Here is a 21632-nt window from a genome sequence, read left to right as displayed (position 1 = left end):
TAAGGACTGGTTTCATAGATTAAGGACTGGTTTCATAGACAGATTAAGGAGTAGTTTCATGGACAGATTAAGGACTGGTTTCATGGACAGATTAAGGACTGGTTTCATAGACAGACTAAGGACTGGTTTCATAGACAGATTAAGGACTGGTTTCATAGACAGATTAAGGACCGGTTTCATGGACAGATTAAGGACTGGTTTCATAGACAGATTAAGGACCGGTTTCATAGACAGATTAAGGACTAGTTTCATGGACAGATTAAGGACTGGTTTCATAGACAGATTAAAGACTGGTTTCATAGATTAAGGACTGGTTTCATAGACAGATTAAGGACTGGTTTCATAGACAGATTAAGGACCGGTTTCATAGATTAAGGACCGGTTTCATAGACAGATTAAGGACTGGTTTCATAGACAGTTTAAGGACCGGTTTCATGGACAGATTAAGGACTGGTTTCATGGACAGATTAAGGACTGGTTTCATGGACAGATTAAGGACTGGTTTCATAGACAGGTTAAGGACTGGTTTCATGGACAGATTAAGGACAGATTAAGGACCGGTTTCATGGACAGATTAAGCCTAGTACTGGACTACATTTTGCTTCCGATGTATATGCTAGATTATTTTCCACAAGACTATGCTTCATGTCTGAGAAACACCCCTTTAAAAGACTCCAACTCCAGATTTTCCAAATGACATCGCCGAAGTTGAGGATCGGTAGAATAGTCAGTTTTACAAGGGTGTGTTTGGTGGCGTGAGTGAAGGAGGCTTTTTTGCAGAATAGAAAGACGATTCTAGATTTAATTTAGGATTGGAGATGTTTAATAGGAGTCTGGAAGGAGAGTTTAAAGTCTAGCCAGACACGTAGTTGTACTTGTAGTTGTCTAGGGTTAAGGTTACCCTAAGTCAGAACCATCCAGAGTAGTGATGCTAGTCGGCAGGCAGGCGGGTGCGGGCAGTGAACGGTTGAAAAGCATGCATTTAGTTTTACTATCGTTTAACTTCTTGGATATAGGGGGCGCTCTTTTAATTTATGGATAAAAAAACGTGCCCGTTTTAAGCGCAATATTTTGTCCCGAAAAGATGCTTGACTATGCATATAATTGGCAGCTTTGGAAAGAAAACACTCTAAGGTTTCCAAAACTGCAAAGATATTATCTGTGAGTGCCACAGAACTCATGCTACAGGCGAAACCAAGATGAAACTTCAACCAGGAAATGGGCAGAATTTTTGAAGCTCTGTTTTCCAATGTCTCCTTATATGGCTGTGAATGCACCAGGAACGAGCCTGCGCTTTCTGTCGTTTCTTCAAGATGTCTGCAGCATTGTGACGTATTTGTAGGCATATCATTGGAAGATTGGCCATAAGAGACTACATTTTCCAGGGGTCCGCCCGGTGTCCTTTGTCTAAATTGGTGCGTAATCTTCAGTTGCGGGCATTTTCTCCTGGGATTCAGGACAGAAAGCACACTTCCACGAACGATATATCATCGAAGAGATATGTGAAAAACACCTTGAGGATTGGTTCTAAACAACGTTTGCCATGTTTCAGTCAATATTATGGAGTTAATTTGGAAAAAAGTTAGGCGTTTTTATGACTGGATTTTCGGGTTTTTTTGGTAGCCAAACGTGACGCACCAAACGGAGCGATTTCTCCTAAACAAATAACCTTTCAGGAAAAACTGAACATTTGCTATCTAACAGAGTCTCCTCATTGAAAACATCTGAAAGGTAAATGTTCTTCAAAGGTAAATGATTTTATTTGAATGCTTTTCTGGTTTTTGTGAAAATGTTGCCTGCTGAATGCTAATGCTAATGCTAACGCTAAATGCTACGCTAGCTAGCTACTGTTACACAAATGATTGTTTTCCTATGGTTGAGAAGCATATTTTGAAAATCTGAGATGACAGTGTTGTTAACAAAAGGCTAAGCTTGAGAGCTAGCATATTTATTTCATTTCATTTGCGATTTTCATGAATAGTTAACGTTGCATTATGGTAATGAGCTTGAGGCTGTATTCACGATCCCGGATCCGGGATGGCTAAGTGCAAGAGGTGAGCAGTTGGAGGCCACGGAAGGAGAGTTGTTTGGCATTGAAGCTCGTCTGGAGTTTAATTAACACAGTGTCCAAAGAAGGGCCAGAAGTATACAGAATGGTGTCGTCTGCATAGAGGTGGATCAGAGAATCACCAGCAGCAAGAGCAACATCATTGATGTATATAGAGAAAAGAGTCGGCCCGAGAATTGAACCCTGTCGTACTCCCATAGAGCCTGCCAGACGTCCGGACAACAGGCCCCCCGATTTGACACACTGAACTCTATCAGAGAAGTAGTTGGTGAACCAGGCGAGGCAGTCATTTGAGAAACCAAGGATGTTGAGTCTGCCGAAAGTCGAAAGTTGAAAGCCTTGGCCAGGTCGATGAAGACGGCTGCAGAGTACAATATTTTATCGATGGCGGTTATGATATCGTTTAGGACCTTGAGCGTGGCTGAGGTGCACCCGTGACCAGCTCGGAAACCAGATTGTATAGCGGAGAAGGTACGGTGGGATTCGAAATGGTCAGTGACCTGTTTATTAACTTGGCTTTCGAAGGCAGGATGGATATAGGTCTATAACAGTTTGGGTCTAGAGTGTCACCTCCTTTGAAGGGGGGGCCGACCGCGGCAGCTTTCCAATCTTTAGGGATCTTGGACGATACGAAAGAGAGGTTGAACAGACAGGTAATAGGGGCAACAATTGCAATTTTAGGGGGCGGAGCTGTTGGCGGGGGTTTGGGTTAGCCAGGAAAAAAGCATGGCTAGCCGTAGGGAAATACTTATTGAAATGATCGATTATCGTGTATTTATCGGTGGTGACAGTGTTTCCTAGCCTCAGTGCAGGGGGCAGCTGAGGGTGTCTGTGACAGGCAGCAACAGTGAGACTTATTTCTGGAGATTCATTTTTAAAATTAGAAGCTCGAACTGCTTGGGTATAGACCTGGAAAGTATGACATTACTTTGCAGGCTATCTCTGGAGTAGATTGCAACTTCTCCCCCTTTTGGCAGCTCTATCTTGACGGAAATTGTTGTAGTTGGATATGGAAACCTCAGAATTTTTGGTGGCCTTCCTAAGCCAGGATTCAGACAAGGCAAGGACATCAGGGTTGATGGACTGTGCTAACAGCAGTGAGTAAAACAAAGTTAGGGAGGAGGCTTCTGATGTTAACATGCATGAAACCAAGGCTTTTACGGTTACAGAAGTCAACAAATGAGAACGCCTGGTGACACAAAGGGCCTGGGTTAACCTCCACATCACCCGAGGAACAGAGGAGGAGTAGGATGAGGGTATGGCTGAAGGCTATCAAGACTGGTCGTCTAGTGCGTTGGGGGCAGATTTCTGGGCGTGGTAAAATATACTAGTGACGATTCCAGAGGTATGTTAGTTTAGATAACCCTCTTGTTGACTGTCCAGCTGGCTCAATACAGACACAGGAGATACTATTCTGGCTCAGACAAACTTACTTTACAATATAATAAGAGACAACCATTAGACGATAACTACATGTTATCAGTGGGCCCATTATGATCTTTTACATTTTTCGCCTAATTCTCTTTTATACATTTAGTTTTTCTAAGGTTCAGATTTTTCTGTTTTTTTTTAAAGGTTTTTAGTCCTTTATAAATCACACTTTCTTTATAGAAAAACAACCGAATTGGATCTAAATCCGTAAGGATACAGAAAACAACAGCAGGAGACCACTGAGGAATCGACCACATTTTTATTTTGGTGTGATTGCCGAGTTTACTAAACAAATCACCACTGGATTGATGCAAATAATCATGGTATCATTCTGCCAGGTCAGCCATAGACTACACTGTAGTTAACATTTCATTAATTGAGAAGTTTTTTTGGGAAAGCCTTTCCATCTACCAGAAGATGGTCATCATTAGCATCATCGCTAACAGCTACACAAAGTGGTAGGAAAACAGACAGGGGCATTCCTGTGTTAGCATCATCGCTAACGGCTACACAAAGTGGTAGGAAAACAGACAGGGGCATTCCTGTGTTAGCATCATTGCTAACGGCTACACAAAGTGGTAGGAAAACAGACAGGGGCATTCCTGTGTTAGCATCATTGCTAACGGCTACACAAAGTGGTAGGAAAACAGACAGGGACATTCCTGTGTTAGCATCATCACTAACGGCTACACAAAGTGGTAGAAAAACAGACAGGGGCATTCCTGTGTTAGCATCATCACTAACGGCTACACAAAGTGGTAGGAAAACAGACAGGGGCATTCCTGTGTTAGCATCATTGCTAACGGCTACACAAAGTGGTAGGAAAACAGACAGGGGCATTCCTGTGTTAGCATCATTGCTAACGGCTACACAAAGTGGTAGGAAAACAGACAGGGACATTCCTGTGTTAGCATCATCACTAACGGCTACACAAAGTGGTAGAAAAACAGACAGGGGCATTCCTGTGTTAGCATCATCACTAACGGCTACACAAAGTGGTAGGAAAACAGACAGGGGGGGCATTCCTGTGTTAGCATCATCGCTAACGGCTACACAAAGTGGTAGAAAAACAGACAGGGGCATTCCTGTGTTAGCATCATCGCTAACGGCTACACAAAGTGGTAGGAAAACAGACAGGGGCATTCCTGTGTTAGCATCATCGGCTACACAAAGTGGTAGGAAAACAGACAGGGGCATTCCGGCTGCACAAAGTGGTAGAAAAACAGACAGGGGCATTCCTGTGTTAGCATCATCGCTAACGGCTACAAAGTGGTAGAAAAACAAAGTGGTACGGCTACACAAAAAAACAGACAGGGGCATTCCTGTGTTAGCATCATTGCTAGGAAAACAGACAGGGGCATTCCTGTGTTAGCAACGGCTACACAAAGTGGTAGGAAAACAGACAGGGACATTCCTGTGTTAGCATCATCGCTAACGGCTACACAAAGTGGTAGGAAAACAGAAATTCCTGGGGCATTCCTGTGTTAGCATCATCGCTAACGGCTGCACAAAGTGGTAGAAAAACAGACAGGGGCATTCCTGTGTTAGCATCATCGCTAACGGCTACACAAAGTGGTAGGAAAACAGAAAGGGGCATTCCTGTGTTAGCATCATCGCTAACGGCTACACAAAGTGGTAGGAAAACAGAAAGGGGCATTCCTGTGTTAGCATCATCGCTAACGGCTACACAAAATGGTAGGAAAACAGACAGGGGCATTCCTGTGTTAGCATCATCGCTAACGGCTGCACAAAGTGGTAGAAAAACAGACAGGGGCATTCCTGTGTTGCCTCTTCAGAAAGTTGAAGGACAATACGCATCACTGATGAATTTTTGTTCATGTCTTGTCATAAATAAATTAATACATTTTAGAATAAATTCGATACATTTATACTGAACTAAAATATAAAAACGCAACTTGCAACAATTTCAAAAGATTTTACCGAGTTTACATTTCATTTCATTACATTTCATTTCATTTCATTTCATTTCATTTCATTTACATTTCATTTCATTTCATTTCATTGCCAAACCATTGAGGAGCCAGGCCCAGCTAATCAGAATGCGTTTCTCCCCACAAAAAAGGCTTTATTACAGACAGAAATGCTCCTCAGTTTCATCAGCTGTCCTGGACAATGAGCTGGCTGGTCTCAGACGATCCCGCAGGTCGTGGACCTCAGATGATCCTGCAGGTGAAGAAGCCGGATGTGAAGGTCCTGGACTGGTGTGGTTACAACGTGGTCTGCGGTTATGAGGCCGGTTGGACGTGCTGACAAATTCCCTAAAATGATGTTGTAGGCGGCTTATGGTTGAGAAATTAACATCAAATGGCAACAGCTCTTGCTGACATTCCTGCTGTCATCATGCCAATTGCACGATCCGCCAAAACTTGAGCCATCAGCAGCATTCTGTTGTGTGACAAAACTGCACATTTTAAAGTGGCCTTTTACTGTCCCCAGCACAAGGTGCACCTGTGTACTGATCATGATGTTCAATCAGCTTCTTTGATATGCCACACCTGTCAGGTAGATGTTAATACATTTGAGAGAAATCAGCTTTATCTGCATATGGAACATTTCTGGTATCTTTCATTTCCGTTCATGAAACATGGGACCAACACTTTACATGTCGTGTTTATATTTTTTGTTCAGTATAGTTGATTTCCTACTAAATTCGATCAAAAAAATGTTGTTCAATTCCTTCCGCCTTCCGGATTTTATAGTGTCCTACATATGGACAATGATCATATGAGTCCCAGATGGCTCCCGGACACTGATCATATGAGTCCCAGATGGTTCCCAGACAAATATCATATGAGTCCCAGATGGCTCCCGGACAATGATCATATGAGTCCCAGATGGCTCCCGGACAATGATCATATGAGTCCCAGATGGTTCCCGGACAATGATCATATGAGTCCCAGATGGTTCCCGGACAATGATCATATGAGTCCCAGATGGCTCCCGGACAATGATCATGAGAGTCCCAAATGACTCCCTATTCCCTATATAGTACATTAGTTTTGCCCATGGGCCCTGGTTAAAAGTAGCGCAATATTTAGGGAATAGGGAGTCATTTGGACGCAGTTATCCTTACCTTGATGGTGTTTTTGATCTCCTCTAGCCGAGAGGTCAGGAAGGAGTTGACCCTCTCTAGTTCCAGCTGGGGCCACTCCAGCAGCCGACTAGCCTCCGGGCCCTCACCGTACTCCCCATCCAAATCCTCCTCCTCCTCCAGGCTGAGGTGGTCTGGGTCCTCACTGGGCTCTGGAGGGGTGGAGGGGGGGTCGCTACCAGCTCCCTCACCATCACCACTACCCGCCTGGGTCTGCTTCTCCTGAGGTGGGGAGAGACAGACAGATGGTTCGACAGGAGGCCGTCATTGTAAATAAGAATTTGTTCTTAACTGACTTGCCTAGTTAAATCAAGGTTAAACAAAAATAAAAGACAGGACAGACAGTCTCACTACAGAAACAGGAGATGGACTAGTGTCCTGTACATCAAGCTGCCTCACACTACACAAACAGGAGATTACTACTGATATTACATCCTACTTACACAAATACATATTTAGATGTTCTAAACAAACACCAATACTTTAATATGTATTAACTGATCTGTGTTGATGAGTATTTCCACCACATCATGTGACATCACCTTCTTCTTCTGTTTATGACGTGCCCGCTTGGCAGCCTTAGCGCTGTTGGCTGGTTTGTGCTCTGAGGAGTTGATGAAGTCCAGCAGCTCGTCCACGTCTCGGTGGTCGATGGAGGTGGACACGGCCGGGTCAGAGTCCCGTCTCTGGGGTAGACACTCCTCCTTACGACGCGTCAGACGGGACCGGAGCTTCTCTCGGATCTCTGTGTAGTTACGGCTGGTCGGAGCCGCCGGGGGCTAGAGGGAGGACAGGATATGATCAGAGGAGAGATAACCCTTATTTAATAAGATGCGTTTCATTTCAATGACTTGCTGCCTTCCATTGCCCTTTGTTCAATCCCCTTAGGTGACAGTAACAGAAACAAGCCATCTCAGATTTAGGGGAAGGATGGCAGAAGGGAGAAGAGCATCTTTATGGATTGAAACCCAGCCACAATCTGATTTAGCTTTTGTATGTTTATTGGCTAGAGAGAGAGAGAGAGACCAAGATGAAAGGTAGGACAGAGAGTGCTGAAATAGCTGTGGGTCTGATTCCAACCCATGCTGGCAGTGGTATATCGTTCATGTCCTGCACGGGTAGCAGCTTAGACTGCTAGACCACCCCAGGTCACCGGATTTCACTATCCTTTATTGAACCAGGCAAGTTAAGAACAAATTATTATTTACAATCACGGCCTTGTTCAGGGAAAGAACGACAGATTTTTACCTTGTCAGCTCAAGGATTCGATCCAGCAACCTTTCAGTTACTGGCCCAACACTCTAACCACTAGGCTACCTGCCTCCTCTACACTCTAACCACTAGGCTACCTGCCGCCCCTACACTCTAACAACTAGGCTACCTGCCTCCTCTACACTCTAACAACTAGGCTACCCTGCCGCCTAACCACTAGGCTACACTCTAACAACTAGGCTACCCTGCCGCCTCTACACTCTAACCACAGGCTACCTGCCGCTAACAACTAGGCTACCCTGCCGCCTCTACACTCTAACCACTAGGCTACCTGCCTCCTCTACACTCTAACCACTAGGCTACCTGCCTCCTCTACACTCTAACAACTAGGCTACCCTGCCGCCTCTACACTCTAACCACTAGGCTACCTGCCTCCTCTACACTCTAACCACTAGGCTACCTGCCTCCTCTACACTCTAACAACTAGGCTACCCTGCCGCCTCTACACTCTAACCACTAGGCTACCTGCCTCCTCTACACTCTAACCACTAGGCTACCTGCCGCCCCACACTCTAACCACTAGGCTACCTGCCTCCTCTACACTCTAACCAGTAGGCTACCTGCCGCCCCTACACTCTAACCACTAGGCTACCTGCCTCCTCTACACTCTAACCAGTAGGCTACCTGCCGCCTCTACACTCTAACCACTAGGATACCTGCCGCCCCGACCAAATGGGTTTACATTTAGCGCCAACGTGAACAAAAGTGGCAAAGGAAAAGTTCTCCATAAATATTAGAATTAATTTCTAAAAGACATACAACATGGTGTCAGAAGAACTCACAGTAGCAGCAGTCAAATTACTTTCGTTAATCAATGTTTATATTGTTCCTTTAATGCTATTTCAATCAATGACTAAGTGTGCCATACTCTACATCAGGGCTGAGAATTGCCAGGGACCTCACGATATCCTGATTGCATATGTATTGCGATTCGATACTGTGATTTGTTTTATTGCGAATCGATGTTCCAAACGGGCCTACGAGAACCCCCCGGGTGACTAATTATTGGGGGAAAAAGCCAAAATGTAAACGAAAATCTTTTTTTTTTTTGGGGGGAAAATGAGCGAGCAATGTTGTAGTGTAAAAGTTGTCATTGACAATCAACAATGTACAAGAGGTTGGGATTTTCATTTTGGGCGACAAGTAGCCATAATCGAGGAGGTATAGTGCTCATAAAAGGTTCACGCTTTCTTCCGATATTGCTTGATCAGTTGGTAGGACCATTAGCTGGCCAAAATGAAAAGTGATCCCAAATCATTAACAGTATTGCAATAGTTCTGAATGATTTTTAGATTTCAGGTAGCAAAGTAATCAATATCCTATTCTACAACTTCCTGTCGGTAATTCTGAGCCGCGTCCCATTTCTTGCAGGCCACTTTGCCTTTCCTCCTAGATGGAAAAAAGCAACACCAATCTACTGCTTTTAGTCTCCGACGGGGTTGTAAACGAGTGCACGGATGAGAGGGGACTGATTTATCCTCAGTTAGTTGACGTCTCAGATAAATAGCCATGTTGCTTGTTGTTTGATTTAGCTAGCTAGTTGTCATTACTTTGAGCCGTCGGTTTACTGCTAATCAAATGACTATTTTACAATCGTCTGTCACCTCATCTCTCCATCCATGATGAGAGCATCTTATCCTTCCTGTTTGGCCCTGGCCGGGGGTGTCCTCGGATGGGGTCACAGTGTCTCCTGTGTCTCCTGACCCCTCCTGTCTCAGCCTCCAGTATTTATGCTGCAGTAGTTTATGTGTCGGGGGGCTAGGGTCAATTTGTTATATCTGGAGTACTTCTCCTGTCCTATTCGGTGTCCTGTGTGAATGTAAGTGTGCTCTCTCTAATTCTCTCTTTCTTTCTCTCTGAGGAGGACCTGAGCCCTAGGACCATGCCCCAGGACTACCTGACATGATGACTCCTTGCTGTCCCCAGTCCACCTGGCCCTAGGACCATGCCCCAGGACTACCTGACATGATGACTCCTTGCTGTCCCCAGTCCACCTGGCCGTGCTGCTGCTCCAGTTTCAACTGTTCTGCCTTATTATTATTGGACCATGCTGGTCATTTATGAACATTTGAACATCTTGGCCATGTTCTGTTATAATCTCCACCCGGCACAGCCAGAAGAGGACTGGCCACCCCACATAGCCTGGTTCCTCTCTAGGTTTCTTCCTAGGTTCCGGCCTTTCTAGGGAGTTTTTTCTAGCCAACGTGCTTCTACACCTGCATTGCTTGCTGTTTGGGGTTTTAGGTCTGGGTTTTTAGGTCTGGGTTTCTGTACAGCACTTTGAGACATCAGCTGATATAAGAAGGGCTTTATAAATACATTTGATTTGATCTTCAACGAGGAACAAGCAAAGTATGTTACACTAGTTAGCTAGCTAAGTGCACCACATATACATGCTCAAATGCATGTGTGTGTGTGTGTGGGGGGGTATATATAAAAACCACAGGCAATGCTACTGCGCACCACTGTAGACGCCAACCACGTCTCACCTTCCTCCATGCGCTTCGTAACCACAGAAGGATGTCCACATTTGACCAAGTAGAGGGGACATTGAAGTAAACTAAAACAGAGGGAATCTAGCTCTGCTTTCTTTTTGTTGGAGAGTGCTCCAACTCATTTCTACCTCGAATTAGTCCTTTTGGAAGTTTTTCCTTGGTAAGGCCTTCACTACCTGCCTGTATTTTGTTTTGTTGTTTCCTGACCCCTCCTGTCTCAGCCTCCAGTATTTATGCTGCAGTAGTTTATGTGTGTGTGTGTGTGGGGGGGCTAGGGTCAGTCTGTTATATCTGGAGTATTTCTCCTGTCTTATCCGGTGTCCTGTATGAATTTAAGTATGCTCTCTCTAATTCTCTCTCTCAGAGGACCTGAGCCCTGGGACCATACCTCAGGACTACCTGGTCTGATGACTCCTTGCTGTCCCCAGTCCACCTGGCCCTAGGACCATGCCTCAGGACTACCTGGCCTGATGACTCCTTGCTGTCCCCAGTCCACCTGGCCCTAGGACCATGCCTCAGGTCTATCTGGTCTGATGACTCCTTGCTGTCCCCAGTCCACCTGGCCCTAGGACCATGCCTCAGGACTACCTGGTCTGATGACTCCTTGCTGTCCCCAGTCCACCTGGCCCTAGGACCATGCCTCAGGACTACCTGGTCTGATGACTCCTTGCTGTCCCCAGTCCACCTGGCCCTAGGACCATGCCTCAGGACTACCTGGTCTGATGACTCCTTGCTGTCCCCAGTCCACCTGGGCCCTAGGACCATGCCTCAGGACTACCTGGTCTGATGACTCCTTGCTGTCCTCAGTCCACCTGGCCCTAGGACCATGCCTCAGGACTACCTGGTCTGATGACTCCTTGCTGTCCCCAGTCCACCTGGCCCTAGGACCATGCCTCAGGACTACCTGGTCTGATGACTCCTTGCTGTCCCCAGTCCACCTGGCCGTGCTGCTGCTCCAGTTTATTATTATTTGACCATGCTGGTCATCTATGAACATTTGAATATCTTGGTCATGTTCTGTTATAATCTCCACCTGACACGGCCAGAAGAGGCCTGGCCACCACTCATAGCCTGGTTCCTCTCTAGGTTTATAATCTCCACCCGACACAGCCAGAAGAGGACTGGCCACTCCTCATAGCCTGGTTCCTCTCTAGGTTTATAATCTCCACCCGGCACAGCCAGAAGAGGACTGGCCACTCCTCATAGCCTGGTTCCTCTCTAGGTTTATAATCTCCACCCGGCACAGCCAGAAGAGGACTGGCCATCCCACATAGCCTGGTTCCTCTCTAGGTTTCTTCCTAGGTTCTGGCCTTTCTAGGGAGTTTTTCCCAGCCACCGTGCTTCTACACCTGCATTCCTTGCTGTTTGGAGTTTCAGGCTGGGTTTCTGTACAGCACTTTGAGACATCAGCTGATATAAGAAGGGCTTTATAAATACATTTGATTTGATATTGTTCAAGGTAGGCTATAGCCCCCGTTGCTGGAATGACAGTACTATTGAAGACAAGCTGCTCTAGCTAACGTTAGCCTAAATGTTTCACTGTCTATTTCACCAGCTGTGGTATTCTTCATTCCTGTATCCCACAAAACAAAATGAGCTAGCTAACAAGTTCATGTTAATTCATTGAGGGAGGGAGAGAGAAAGATACGAAGAGGAAGTGAATCCCCTTCGTTTGTGTGTGCGTGAAAACATTTTTCATCTCTGTGACAATTTACTTTATTGTAAATTTATTCCAAATAAAAAAGACTGATAAAGTACTGAAACATGTTTTTCTCCCTCAGGGTTAGATGGTGAAGGGCAGGCTCATAGATCTGGTGTCCAGCACTGGATCCAAGATGGCCGTCACCATGGAACCCTCAGCTTAGGTAAGAGCGATGACCTAGTCGTTTGTTAGTGATCTCTGTGTTCGTTTGTCAAAGAGAGCTCTGTCAGGTTGGATGGGGTGTGTCGCTGCACAGCTATTTTCAGGTCTCCCCAGAGATGTTCGATCGGGTTCAAGTCCGGGCCACTCAAGGACACAGTCCTTTAGGTGCCTTTTGGCAAACTCCAAGCAGGCTGTCATGTGCCTTTTACTGAGGAGTGGCTTCCGCCTGGCCCCTCTATCATAAAAACCATATTGGTGGAGTGCTGCAGAGATGGTTGTCCTTCTGGAAGGTTCTCCCATCTCCACAGAGGAACTCTGTCAGAGTGACCATAGTGTTCCTGGTCACCTCTCTGACCAAGGGCCTTCTCCCCTAATTGTTCTGTTTGGCTGGGCGGCCAGCTCTATGAAGAGTCTTGGTGGTTCCAAACTTCATCCATTTAAGAATGATAGCTGTACATAGTCCATCTGTAAATAGCCCACCCAATCTTACCTACCTCATCCCCATATTGTTTTTATTTACTTTTCTGCTCTTTTGCACACCAGTATCACTACTTGCACATCATCATCTGCTCATCTATCACTCCAGGGTTAATCTGCTAAATTGTAATTACTTCACTAATATGGCCTATTTATTGCCTTACCTCCTCACACCATTTGCACACACTATATATAGACTTTAGACATATAGACTTCACTCACACACTGAATAAAGACTTTCACCATGTGTAACTGTGTAACTCTGTTTCTGTCGTATTGCTTTGCTTCATCAGTAAATGAGAACTTGTTCTCAACTGGCCTCCCTGGTTAAATAAAGGTGTTCTCAACTGGCCTCCCTGGTTAAATAAAGGTGTTCTCAACTGGCCTCCCTGGTTAAATAAAGGTGTTCTCAACTGGCCTCCCTGGTTAAATAAAGGTGTTCTCAACTGGCCTACCTGGTTAAATAAAGGTGTTCTCATCTGGCCTCCCTGGTTAAATAAAGGTGTTCTCAACTGGCCTACCTGGTTAAATAAAGGTGTTCTCAACTGGCCTCCCTGGTTAAATAAAGGTGTTCTCAACTGGCCTCCCTGGTTAAATAAAGGTGTTCTCAACTGGCCTCCCTGGTTAAACAAAGGTGTTCTCAACTGGCCTCCCTGGTTAAACAAAGGTGTACTCAACTGGCCTCCCTGGTTAAATAAAGGTGTTCAACTGGCCTCCCTGGTTAAATAAAGGTGTTCTCAACTGGCCTCCCTGGTTAAATAAAGGAGATCTGGCCTCCTGGTTAAATAAAGGTGTTCTCAACTGGCCTTTCTGGTTAAATAAAGGTGTTCTCAACTGGCCTCCCTGGTTAAATAAAGGAGATCTGGCCTCCCTGGTTAAATAAAGGAGATCTGGCCTCCCTGGTTAAATAAAGGTGATCTGGCCTCCCTGGTTAAATAAAGGAGATCTGGCCTACCTGGTTAAATAAAGGTGTTCTCAACTGGCCTCCCTGGTTAAATAAAGGTGTTCTCAACTGGCCTCCTGGTTAAATAAAGGAGATCTGGCCTCCTGGTTAAATAAAGGAGATCTGGCCTCCCTGGTTAAATAAAGGAGATCTGGCCTCCCTGGTTAAATAAAGGAGATCTGGCCTCCTGGTTAAATAAAGGTGATCTGGCCTCCCTGGTTAAATAAAGGAGATCTGGCCTACCTGGTTAAATAAAGGTGTTCTCAACTGGCCTCCCTGGTTAAATAAAGGAGATCTGGCCTACCTGGTTAAATAAAGGAGATCTGGCCTACCTGGTTAAATAAAGGTGTTCTCAACTGGCCTACCTGGTTAAATAAAGGTGTTTTCAACTGGCCTCCCTGGTTAAATAAAGGAGATCTGGCCTACCTGGTTAAATAAAGGAGATCTGGCCTCCCTGGTTAAATAAAGGTGATCTGGCCTCCTGGTTAAATAAAGGTGATCTGGCCTCCCTGGTTAAATAAAGGTGTTCTCAACTGGCCTCCCTGGTTAAATAAAGGTGTTCTCAACTGGCCTCCCTGGTTAAATAAAGGAGATCTCAACTGGCCTCTGGTTAAATAAAGGAGTTCTCAACTGGCCTCCCTGGTTAAATAAAGGAGATCTGGCCTACCTGGTTAAATAAAGGAGATCTGGCCTACCTGGTTAAATAAAGGAGATCTGGCCTACCTGGTTAAATAAAGGTGATCTGGCCTCCCTGGTTAAATAAAAGGTGATCTGGCCTCCTGGTTAAATAAAGGTGATCTGGCCTCCCTGGTTAAATAAAGGTGTTCTCAACTGGCCTCCCTGGTTAAATAAAGGTGTTCTCAACTGGCCTCCTGGTTAAATAAAGGAGATCTGGCCTACCTGGTTAAATAAAGGAGATCTGGCCTACCTGGTTAAATAAAGGAGATCTGGCCTACCTGGTTAAATAAAGGAGATCTGGCCTCCCTGGTTAAATAAAGGTGATCTGGCCTCCCTGGTTAAATAAAGGTGTTCTCAACTGGCCTCCCTGGTTAAATAAAGGAGATCTGGCCTACCTGGTTAAATAAAGGTGTTCTCAACTGGCCTCCCTGGTTAAATAAAGGAGATCTGGCCTACCTGGTTAAATAAAGGAGATCTGGCCTCCCTGGTTAAATAAAGGTGATCTGGCCTACCTGGTTAAATAAAGGTGATCTGGCCTCCCTGGTTAAATAAAGGTGATCTGGCCTACCTGGTTAAATAAAGGAGATCTGGCCTACCTGGTTAAATAAAGGTGATCTGGCCTACCTGGTTAAATAAAGGTGATCTGGCCTCCCTGGTTAAATAAAGGAGATCTGGCCTCCCTGGTTAAATAAAGGAGATCTGGCCTCCCTGGTTAAATAAAGGTGTTCTCAACTGGCCTCCCTGGTTAAATAAAGGAGATCTGGCCTCCCTGGTTAAATAAAGGTGATCTGGCCTCCCTGGTTAAATAAAGGAGATCTGGCCTACCTGGTTAAATAAAGGTGTTCTCAACTGGCCTCCTGGTTAAATAAAGGTGTTCTCAACTGGCCTCCCTGGTTAAATAAAGGAGATCTGGCCTCCCTGGTTAAATAAAGGAGATCTGGCCTCCTGGTTAAATAAAGGATCTGGCCTCCCTGGTTAAATAAAGGAGATCTGGCCTCCCTGGTTAAATAAAGGAGATCTGGCCTCCCTGGTTAAATAAAGGAGATCTGGCCTCCTGGTTAAATAAAGGAGATCTGGCCTCCCTGGTTAAATAAAGGTGATCTGGCCTACCTGGTTAAATAAAGGTGATCTGGCCTCCCTGGTTAAATAAAGGTGATCTGGCCTCCCTGGTTAAATAAAGGTGATCTGGCCTCCCTGGTTAAATAAAGGTGATCTGGCCTCCCTGGTTAAATAAAGGTGATCTGGCCTCCCTGGTTAAATAAAGGAGATCTGGCCTCCCTGGTTAAATAAAGGAGATCTGGCCTCCCTGGTTAAATAAAGGAGATCTGGCCTCCCTGGTTAAATAAAGGAGATCTGGCCTCCCTGGTTAAATAAAGGAGATCTGGCCTCCTGGTTAAATAAAGGAGATCTGGCCTCCCTGGTTAAATAAAGGAGATCTGGCCTACCTGGTTAAATAAAGGAGATCTGGCCTACCTGGTTAAATAAAGGAGATCTGGCCTACCTGGTTAAATAAAGGAGATCTGGCCTACCTGGTTAAATAAAGGAGATCTGGCCTACCTGGTTAAATAAAGGTGTTCTCAACTGGCCTCCTGGTTAAATAAAGGAGATCTGGCCTCCCTGGTTAAATAAAGGAGATCTGGCCTCCTGGTTAAATAAAGGTGATCTGGCCTCCCTGGTTAAATAAAGGAGATCTGGCCTACCTGGTTAAATAAAGGTGTTCTCAACTGGCCTCCCTGGTTAAATAAAGGTGTTCTCAACTGGCCTCCCTGGTTAAATAAAGGAGATCTGGCCTCCCTGGTTAAATAAAGGAGATCTGGCCTCCCTGGTTAAATAAAGGAGATCTGGCCTCCCTGGTTAAATAAAGGTGATCTGGCCTCCCTGGTTAAATAAAGGAGATCTGGCCTACCTGGTTAAATAAAGGTGTTCTCAACTGGCCTCCCTGGTTAAATAAAGGAGATCTGGACCTGGTTAAATAAAGGAGATCTGGCCTACCTGGTTAAATAAAGGAGATCTGGCCTACCTGGTTAAATAAAGGTGTTCTCAACTGGCCTACCTGGTTAAATAAAGGTGTTCTCAACTGGCCTCCCTGGTTAAATAAAGGTGTTTTCAACTGGCCTCCCTGGTTAAATAAAGGAGATCTGGCCTACCTGGTTAAATAAAGGTGTTCTCAACTGGCCTCCCTGGTTAAATAAAGGAGATCTGGCCTCCTGGTTAAATAAAGGTGATCTGGCCTCCCTGGTTAAATAAAGGTGTTCTCCCAACTGGCCTCCCTGGTTAAATAAAGGTGTTCTCTGGCCTCCCTGGTTAAATAAAGGAGATCTGGCCTACCTGGTTAAATAAAGGAGATCTGGCCTCCCTGGTTAAATAAAGGTGATCTGGCCTCCCTGGTTAAATAAAGGTGATCTGGCCTCCCTGGTTAAATAAAGGTGATCTGGCCTCCCTGGTTAAATAAAGGTGTTCTCAACTGGCCTCCCTGGTTAAATAAAGGAGATCTGGCCTACCTGGTTAAATAAAGGAGATCTGGCCTCCCTGGTTAAATAAAGGTGATCTGGCCTACCTGGTTAAATAAAGGTGATCTGGCCTACCTGGTTAAATAAAGGTGATCTCTACCAACTGGCCTCCCTGGTTAAATAAAGGAGATCTGGCCTCCTGGTTAAATAAAGGAGATCTGGCCTCCTGGTTAAATAAAGGAGATCTGGCCTCCCTGGTTAAATAAAGGTGATCTGGCCTCCCTGGTTAAATAAAGGAGATCTGGCCTACCTGGTTAAATAAAGGTGTTCTCAACTGGCCTCCCTGGTTAAATAAAGGAGATCTGGCCTACCTGGTTAAATAAAGGAGATCTGGCCTACCTGGTTAAATAAAGGTGTTCTCAACTGGCCAACCTGGTTAAATAAAGGTGTTCTCAACTGGCCTCCCTGGTTAAATAAAGGTGTTCTCAACTAGACTCCCTGGTTATATAAAGGAGATCTGGCCTACCTGGTTAAATAAAGGTGTTCTCAACTGGCCTCCCTGGTTAAATAAAGGAGATCTGGCCTACCTGGTTAAATAAAGGAGATCTGGCCTCCCTGGTTAAATAAAGGTGATCTGGCCTCCCTGGTTAAATAAAGGTGATCTGGCCTCCCTGGTTAAATAAAGGAGATCTGGCCTCCCTGGTTAAATAAAGGTGATCTGGCCTCCCTGGTTAAATAAAGGAGATCTGGCCTACCTGGTTAAATAAAGGTGTTCTCAACTGGCCTCCCTGGTTAAATAAAGGTGTTCTCAACTGGCCTCCCTGGTTAAATAAAGGAGATCTGGCCTCCCTGGTTAAATAAAGGAGATCTGGCCTCCCTGGTTAAATAAAGGTGTTCTCAACTGGCCTCCCTGGTTAAATAAAGGAGATCTGGCCTCCTGGTTAAATAAAGGAGATCTCAACTGGCCTCCCTGGTTAAATAAAGGTGTTCTCAACTGGCCTCCCTGGTTAAATAAAGGAGATCTGGCCTCCCTGGTTAAATAAAGGAGATCTGGCCTCCTGGTTAAATAAAGGAGATCTGGCCTCCCTGGTTAAATAAAGGAGATCTGGCCTCCCTGGTTAAATAAAGGAGATCTGGCCTCCCTGGTTAAATAAAGGGAGATCTGGCCTACCTGGTTAAATAAAGGAGATCTGGCCTCCCTGGTTAAATAAAGGAGATCTGGCCTACCTGGTTAAATAAAGGAGATCTGGCCTACCTGGTTAAATAAAGGTGTTCTCAACTGGCCTCCCTGGTTAAATAAAGGTGAACTGGCCTCCTGGTTAAATAAAGGAGATCTGGCCTACCTGGTTAAATAAAGGTGATCTGGCCTACCTGGTTAAATAAAGGAGATCTGGCCTACCTGGTTAAATAAAGGAGATCTGGCCTACCTGGTTAAATAAAGGTGTTCTCAACTGGCCTCCCTGGTTAAATAAAGGAGATCTGGCCTACCTGGTTAAATACAGGTGTTCTCAACTGGCCTCCCTGGTTAAATAAAGGAGATCTGGCCTCCCTGGTTAAATAAAGGTGATCTGGCCTCCCTGGTTAAATAAAGGTGATCTGGCCTCCCTGGTTAAATAAAGGTGTTCTCAACTGGCCTCCCTGGTTAAATAAAGGAGATCTGGCCTACCTGGTTAAATAAAGGTGTTCTCAACTGGCCTCCCTGGTTAAATAAAGGAGATCTGGCCTACCTGGTTAAATAAAGGAGATCTGGCCTCCTGGTTAAATAAAGGTGATCTGGCCTCCCTGGTTAAATAAAGGTGATCTGGCCTCCCTGGTTAAATAAAGGTGTTCTCAACTGGCCTCCCTGGTTAAATAAAGGAGATCTGGCCTACCTGGTTAAATAAAGGTGTTCTCAACTGGCCTCCCTGGTTAAATAAAGGAGATCTGGCCTACCTGGTTAAATAAAGGAGATCTGGCCTCCCTGGTTAAATAAAGGTGATCTGGCCTCCCTGGTTAAATAAAGGTGATCTGGCCTCCCTGGTTAAATAAAGGAGATCTGGCCTCCCTGGTTAAATAAAGGAGATCTGGCCTCCCTGGTTAAATAAAGGTGATCTGGCCTCCTGGTTAAATAAAGGTGATCTGGCCTCCCTGGTTAAATAAAGGAGATCTGGCCTCCCTGGTTAAATAAAGGAGATCTGGCCTCCTGGTTAAATAAAGGAGATCTGGCCTCCCTGGTTAAATAAAGGAGATCTGGCCTCCCTGGTTAAATAAAGGAGATCTGGCCTCCCTGGTTAAATAAAGGAGATCTGGCCTCCCTGGTTAAATAAAGGAGATCTGGCCTCCCTGGTTAAATAAAGGTGATCTGGCCTCCCTGGTTAAATAAAGGTGATCTGGCCTCCCTGGTTAAATAAAGGTGATCTGGCCTACCTGGTTAAATAAAGGAGATCTGGCCTACCTGGTTAAATAAAGGTGATCTGGCCTACCTGGTTAAATAAAGGTGATCTGGCCTCCCTGGTTAAATAAAGGAGATCTGGCCTCCCTGGTTAAATAAAGGAGATCTCTCCTGGTTAAATAAAGGAGATCTTGGCCTCCCTGGTTAAATAAAGGTGTTCTCAACTGGCCTCCCTGGTTAAATAAAGGAGATCTGGCCTCCCTGGTTAAATAAAGGAGATCTGGCCTCCCTGGTTAAATAAAGGAGATCTGGCCTACCTGGTTAAATAAAGGTGTTCTCAACTGGCCTCCCTGGTTAAATAAAGGTGTTCTCAACTGGCCTCCCTGGTTAAATAAAGGAGATCTGGCCTCCCTGGTTAAATAAAGGTGATCTGGCCTCCCTGGTTAAATAAAGGAGATCTGGCCTCCCTGGTTAAATAAAGGAGATCTGGCCTCCCTGGTTAAATAAAGGAGATCTGGCCTCCTGGTTAAATAAAGGAGATCTGGCCTCCTGGTTAAATAAAGGAGATCTGGCCTCCCTGGTTAAATAAAGGAGATCTGGCCTCCTGGTTAAATAAAGGAGATCTGGCCTCCCTGGTTAAATAAAGGTGATCTGGCCTACCCTCCCTGGTTAAATAAAGGTGATCTGGCCTCCCTGGTTAAATAAAGGTGATCTGGCCTCCCTGGTTAAATAAAGGTGATCTGGCCTCCCTGGTTAAATAAAGGAGATCTGGCCTCCTGGTTAAATAAAGGAGATCTGGCCTCCCTGGTTAAATAAAGGAGATCTGGCCTCCCTGGTTAAATAAAGGAGATCTGGCCTCCCTGGTTAAATAAAGGAGATCTGGCCTCCCTGGTTAAATAAAGGAGATCTGGCCTACCTGGTTAAATAAAGGAGATCTGGCCTACCTGGTTAAATAAAGGAGATCTGGCCTACCTGGTTAAATAAAGGAGATCTGGCCTACCTGGTTAAATAAAGGAGATCTGGCCTACCTGGTTAAATAAAGGTGTTCTCAACTGGCCTCCCTGGTTAAATAAAGGAGATCTGGCCTCCTGGTTAAATAAAGGAGATCTGGCCTCCCTGGTTAAATAAAGGTGATCTGGCCTCCCTGGTTAAATAAAGGAGATCTGGCCTACCTGGTTAAATAAAGGTGTTCTCAACTGGCCTCCCTGGTTAAATAAAGGTGTTCTCAACTGGCCTCCCTGGTTAAATAAAGGAGATCTGGCCTCCCTGGTTAAATAAAGGAGATCTGGCCTCCTGGTTAAATAAAGGAGATCTGGCCTCCCTGGTTAAATAAAGGAGATCTGGCCTCCCTGGTTAAATAAAGGTGATCTGGCCTCCTGGTTAAATAAAGGAGATCTGGCCTACCTGGTTAAATAAAGGTGTTCTCAACTGGCCTCCCTGGTTAAATAAAGGAGATCTGGCCTCTGGCCTACCTGGTTAAATAAAGGTGTTCTCAACTGGCCTACCTGGTTAAATAAAGGTGTTCTCAACTGGCCTCCCTGGTTAAATAAAGGTGTTTTCAACTGGCCTCCCTGGTTAAATAAAGGAGATCTGGCCTACCTGGTTAAATAAAGGTGTTCTCAACTGGCCTCCCTGGTTAAATAAAGGAGATCTGGCCTCCTGGTTAAATAAAGGTGATCTGGCCTCCCTGGTTAAATAAAGGTGTTCTCAACTGGCCTCCCTGGTTAAATAAAGGTGTTCTCAACTGGCCTCCCTGGTTAAATAAAGGAGATCTGGCCTCCCTGGTTAAATAAAGGAGATCTGGCCTCCCTGGTTAAATAAAGGTGATCTGGCCTCCCTGGTTAAATAAAGGTGATCTGGCCTCCTGGTTAAATAAAGGTGAACTGGCCTCCCTGGTTAAATAAAGGAGATCTGGCCTCCCTGGTTAATCTAAAGGGCCTACCTGGTTAAATAAAGGAGATCTGGCCTTCCTGGTTAAATAAAGGTGATCTGGCCTACCTGGTTAAATAAAGGTGTTCTCAACTGGCCTACCTGGTTAAATAAAGGAGATCTGGCCTCCTGGTTAAATAAAGGAGATCTGGCCTCCCTGGTTAAATAAAGGAGATCTGGCCTCCCTGGTTAAATAAAGGAGATCTGGCCTCCTGGTTAAATAAAGGTGATCTGGCCTCCCTGGTTAAATAAAGGAGATCTGGCCCTACCTGGTTAAATAAAGGTGTTCTCAACTGGCCTCCCTGGTTAAATAAAGGAGATCTGGCCTACCTGGTTAAATAAAGGAGATCTGGCCTACCTGGTTAAATAAAGGTGTTCTCAACTGGCCAACCTGGTTAAATAAAGGTGTTCTCAACTGGCCTCCCTGGTTAAATAAAGGTGTTCTCAACTAGACTCCCTGGTTAAATAAAGGAGATCTGGCCTCCCTGGTTAAATAAAAGGGATCTGGCCTCCCTGGTTAAATAAAGGAGATCTGGCCTCCC

The 21632-nt window shown here is 45.2% G+C and overlaps 1 protein-coding gene across 1 annotated transcript in view; it reads right to left on the bottom strand.

Annotated features, from left to right (window-relative positions):
* The window catches only part of fam193b (family with sequence similarity 193 member B), a 43596-nt gene that overhangs the window by 2955 nt on the left and 19009 nt on the right, over positions 1–21632 (bottom strand). Inside the window, exons 7-8 of the mRNA XM_042303023.1 lie at positions 7154–7390; positions 6594–6833 (exon numbers count right to left, since the gene is read on the bottom strand). Of these exons, the coding sequence (XP_042158957.1) occupies positions 6594–6833; positions 7154–7390 (477 nt within the window). The remainder of the gene's footprint in view (positions 1–6593; positions 6834–7153; positions 7391–21632) is intronic.

Source organism: Oncorhynchus tshawytscha, linkage group LG21, assembly GCF_018296145.1.
Source record: "Oncorhynchus tshawytscha isolate Ot180627B linkage group LG21, Otsh_v2.0, whole genome shotgun sequence".
Classification (NCBI taxonomy): domain Eukaryota; kingdom Metazoa; phylum Chordata; class Actinopteri; order Salmoniformes; family Salmonidae; genus Oncorhynchus; species Oncorhynchus tshawytscha.
This window is presented reverse-complemented; position numbering and strand designations above follow the sequence as displayed.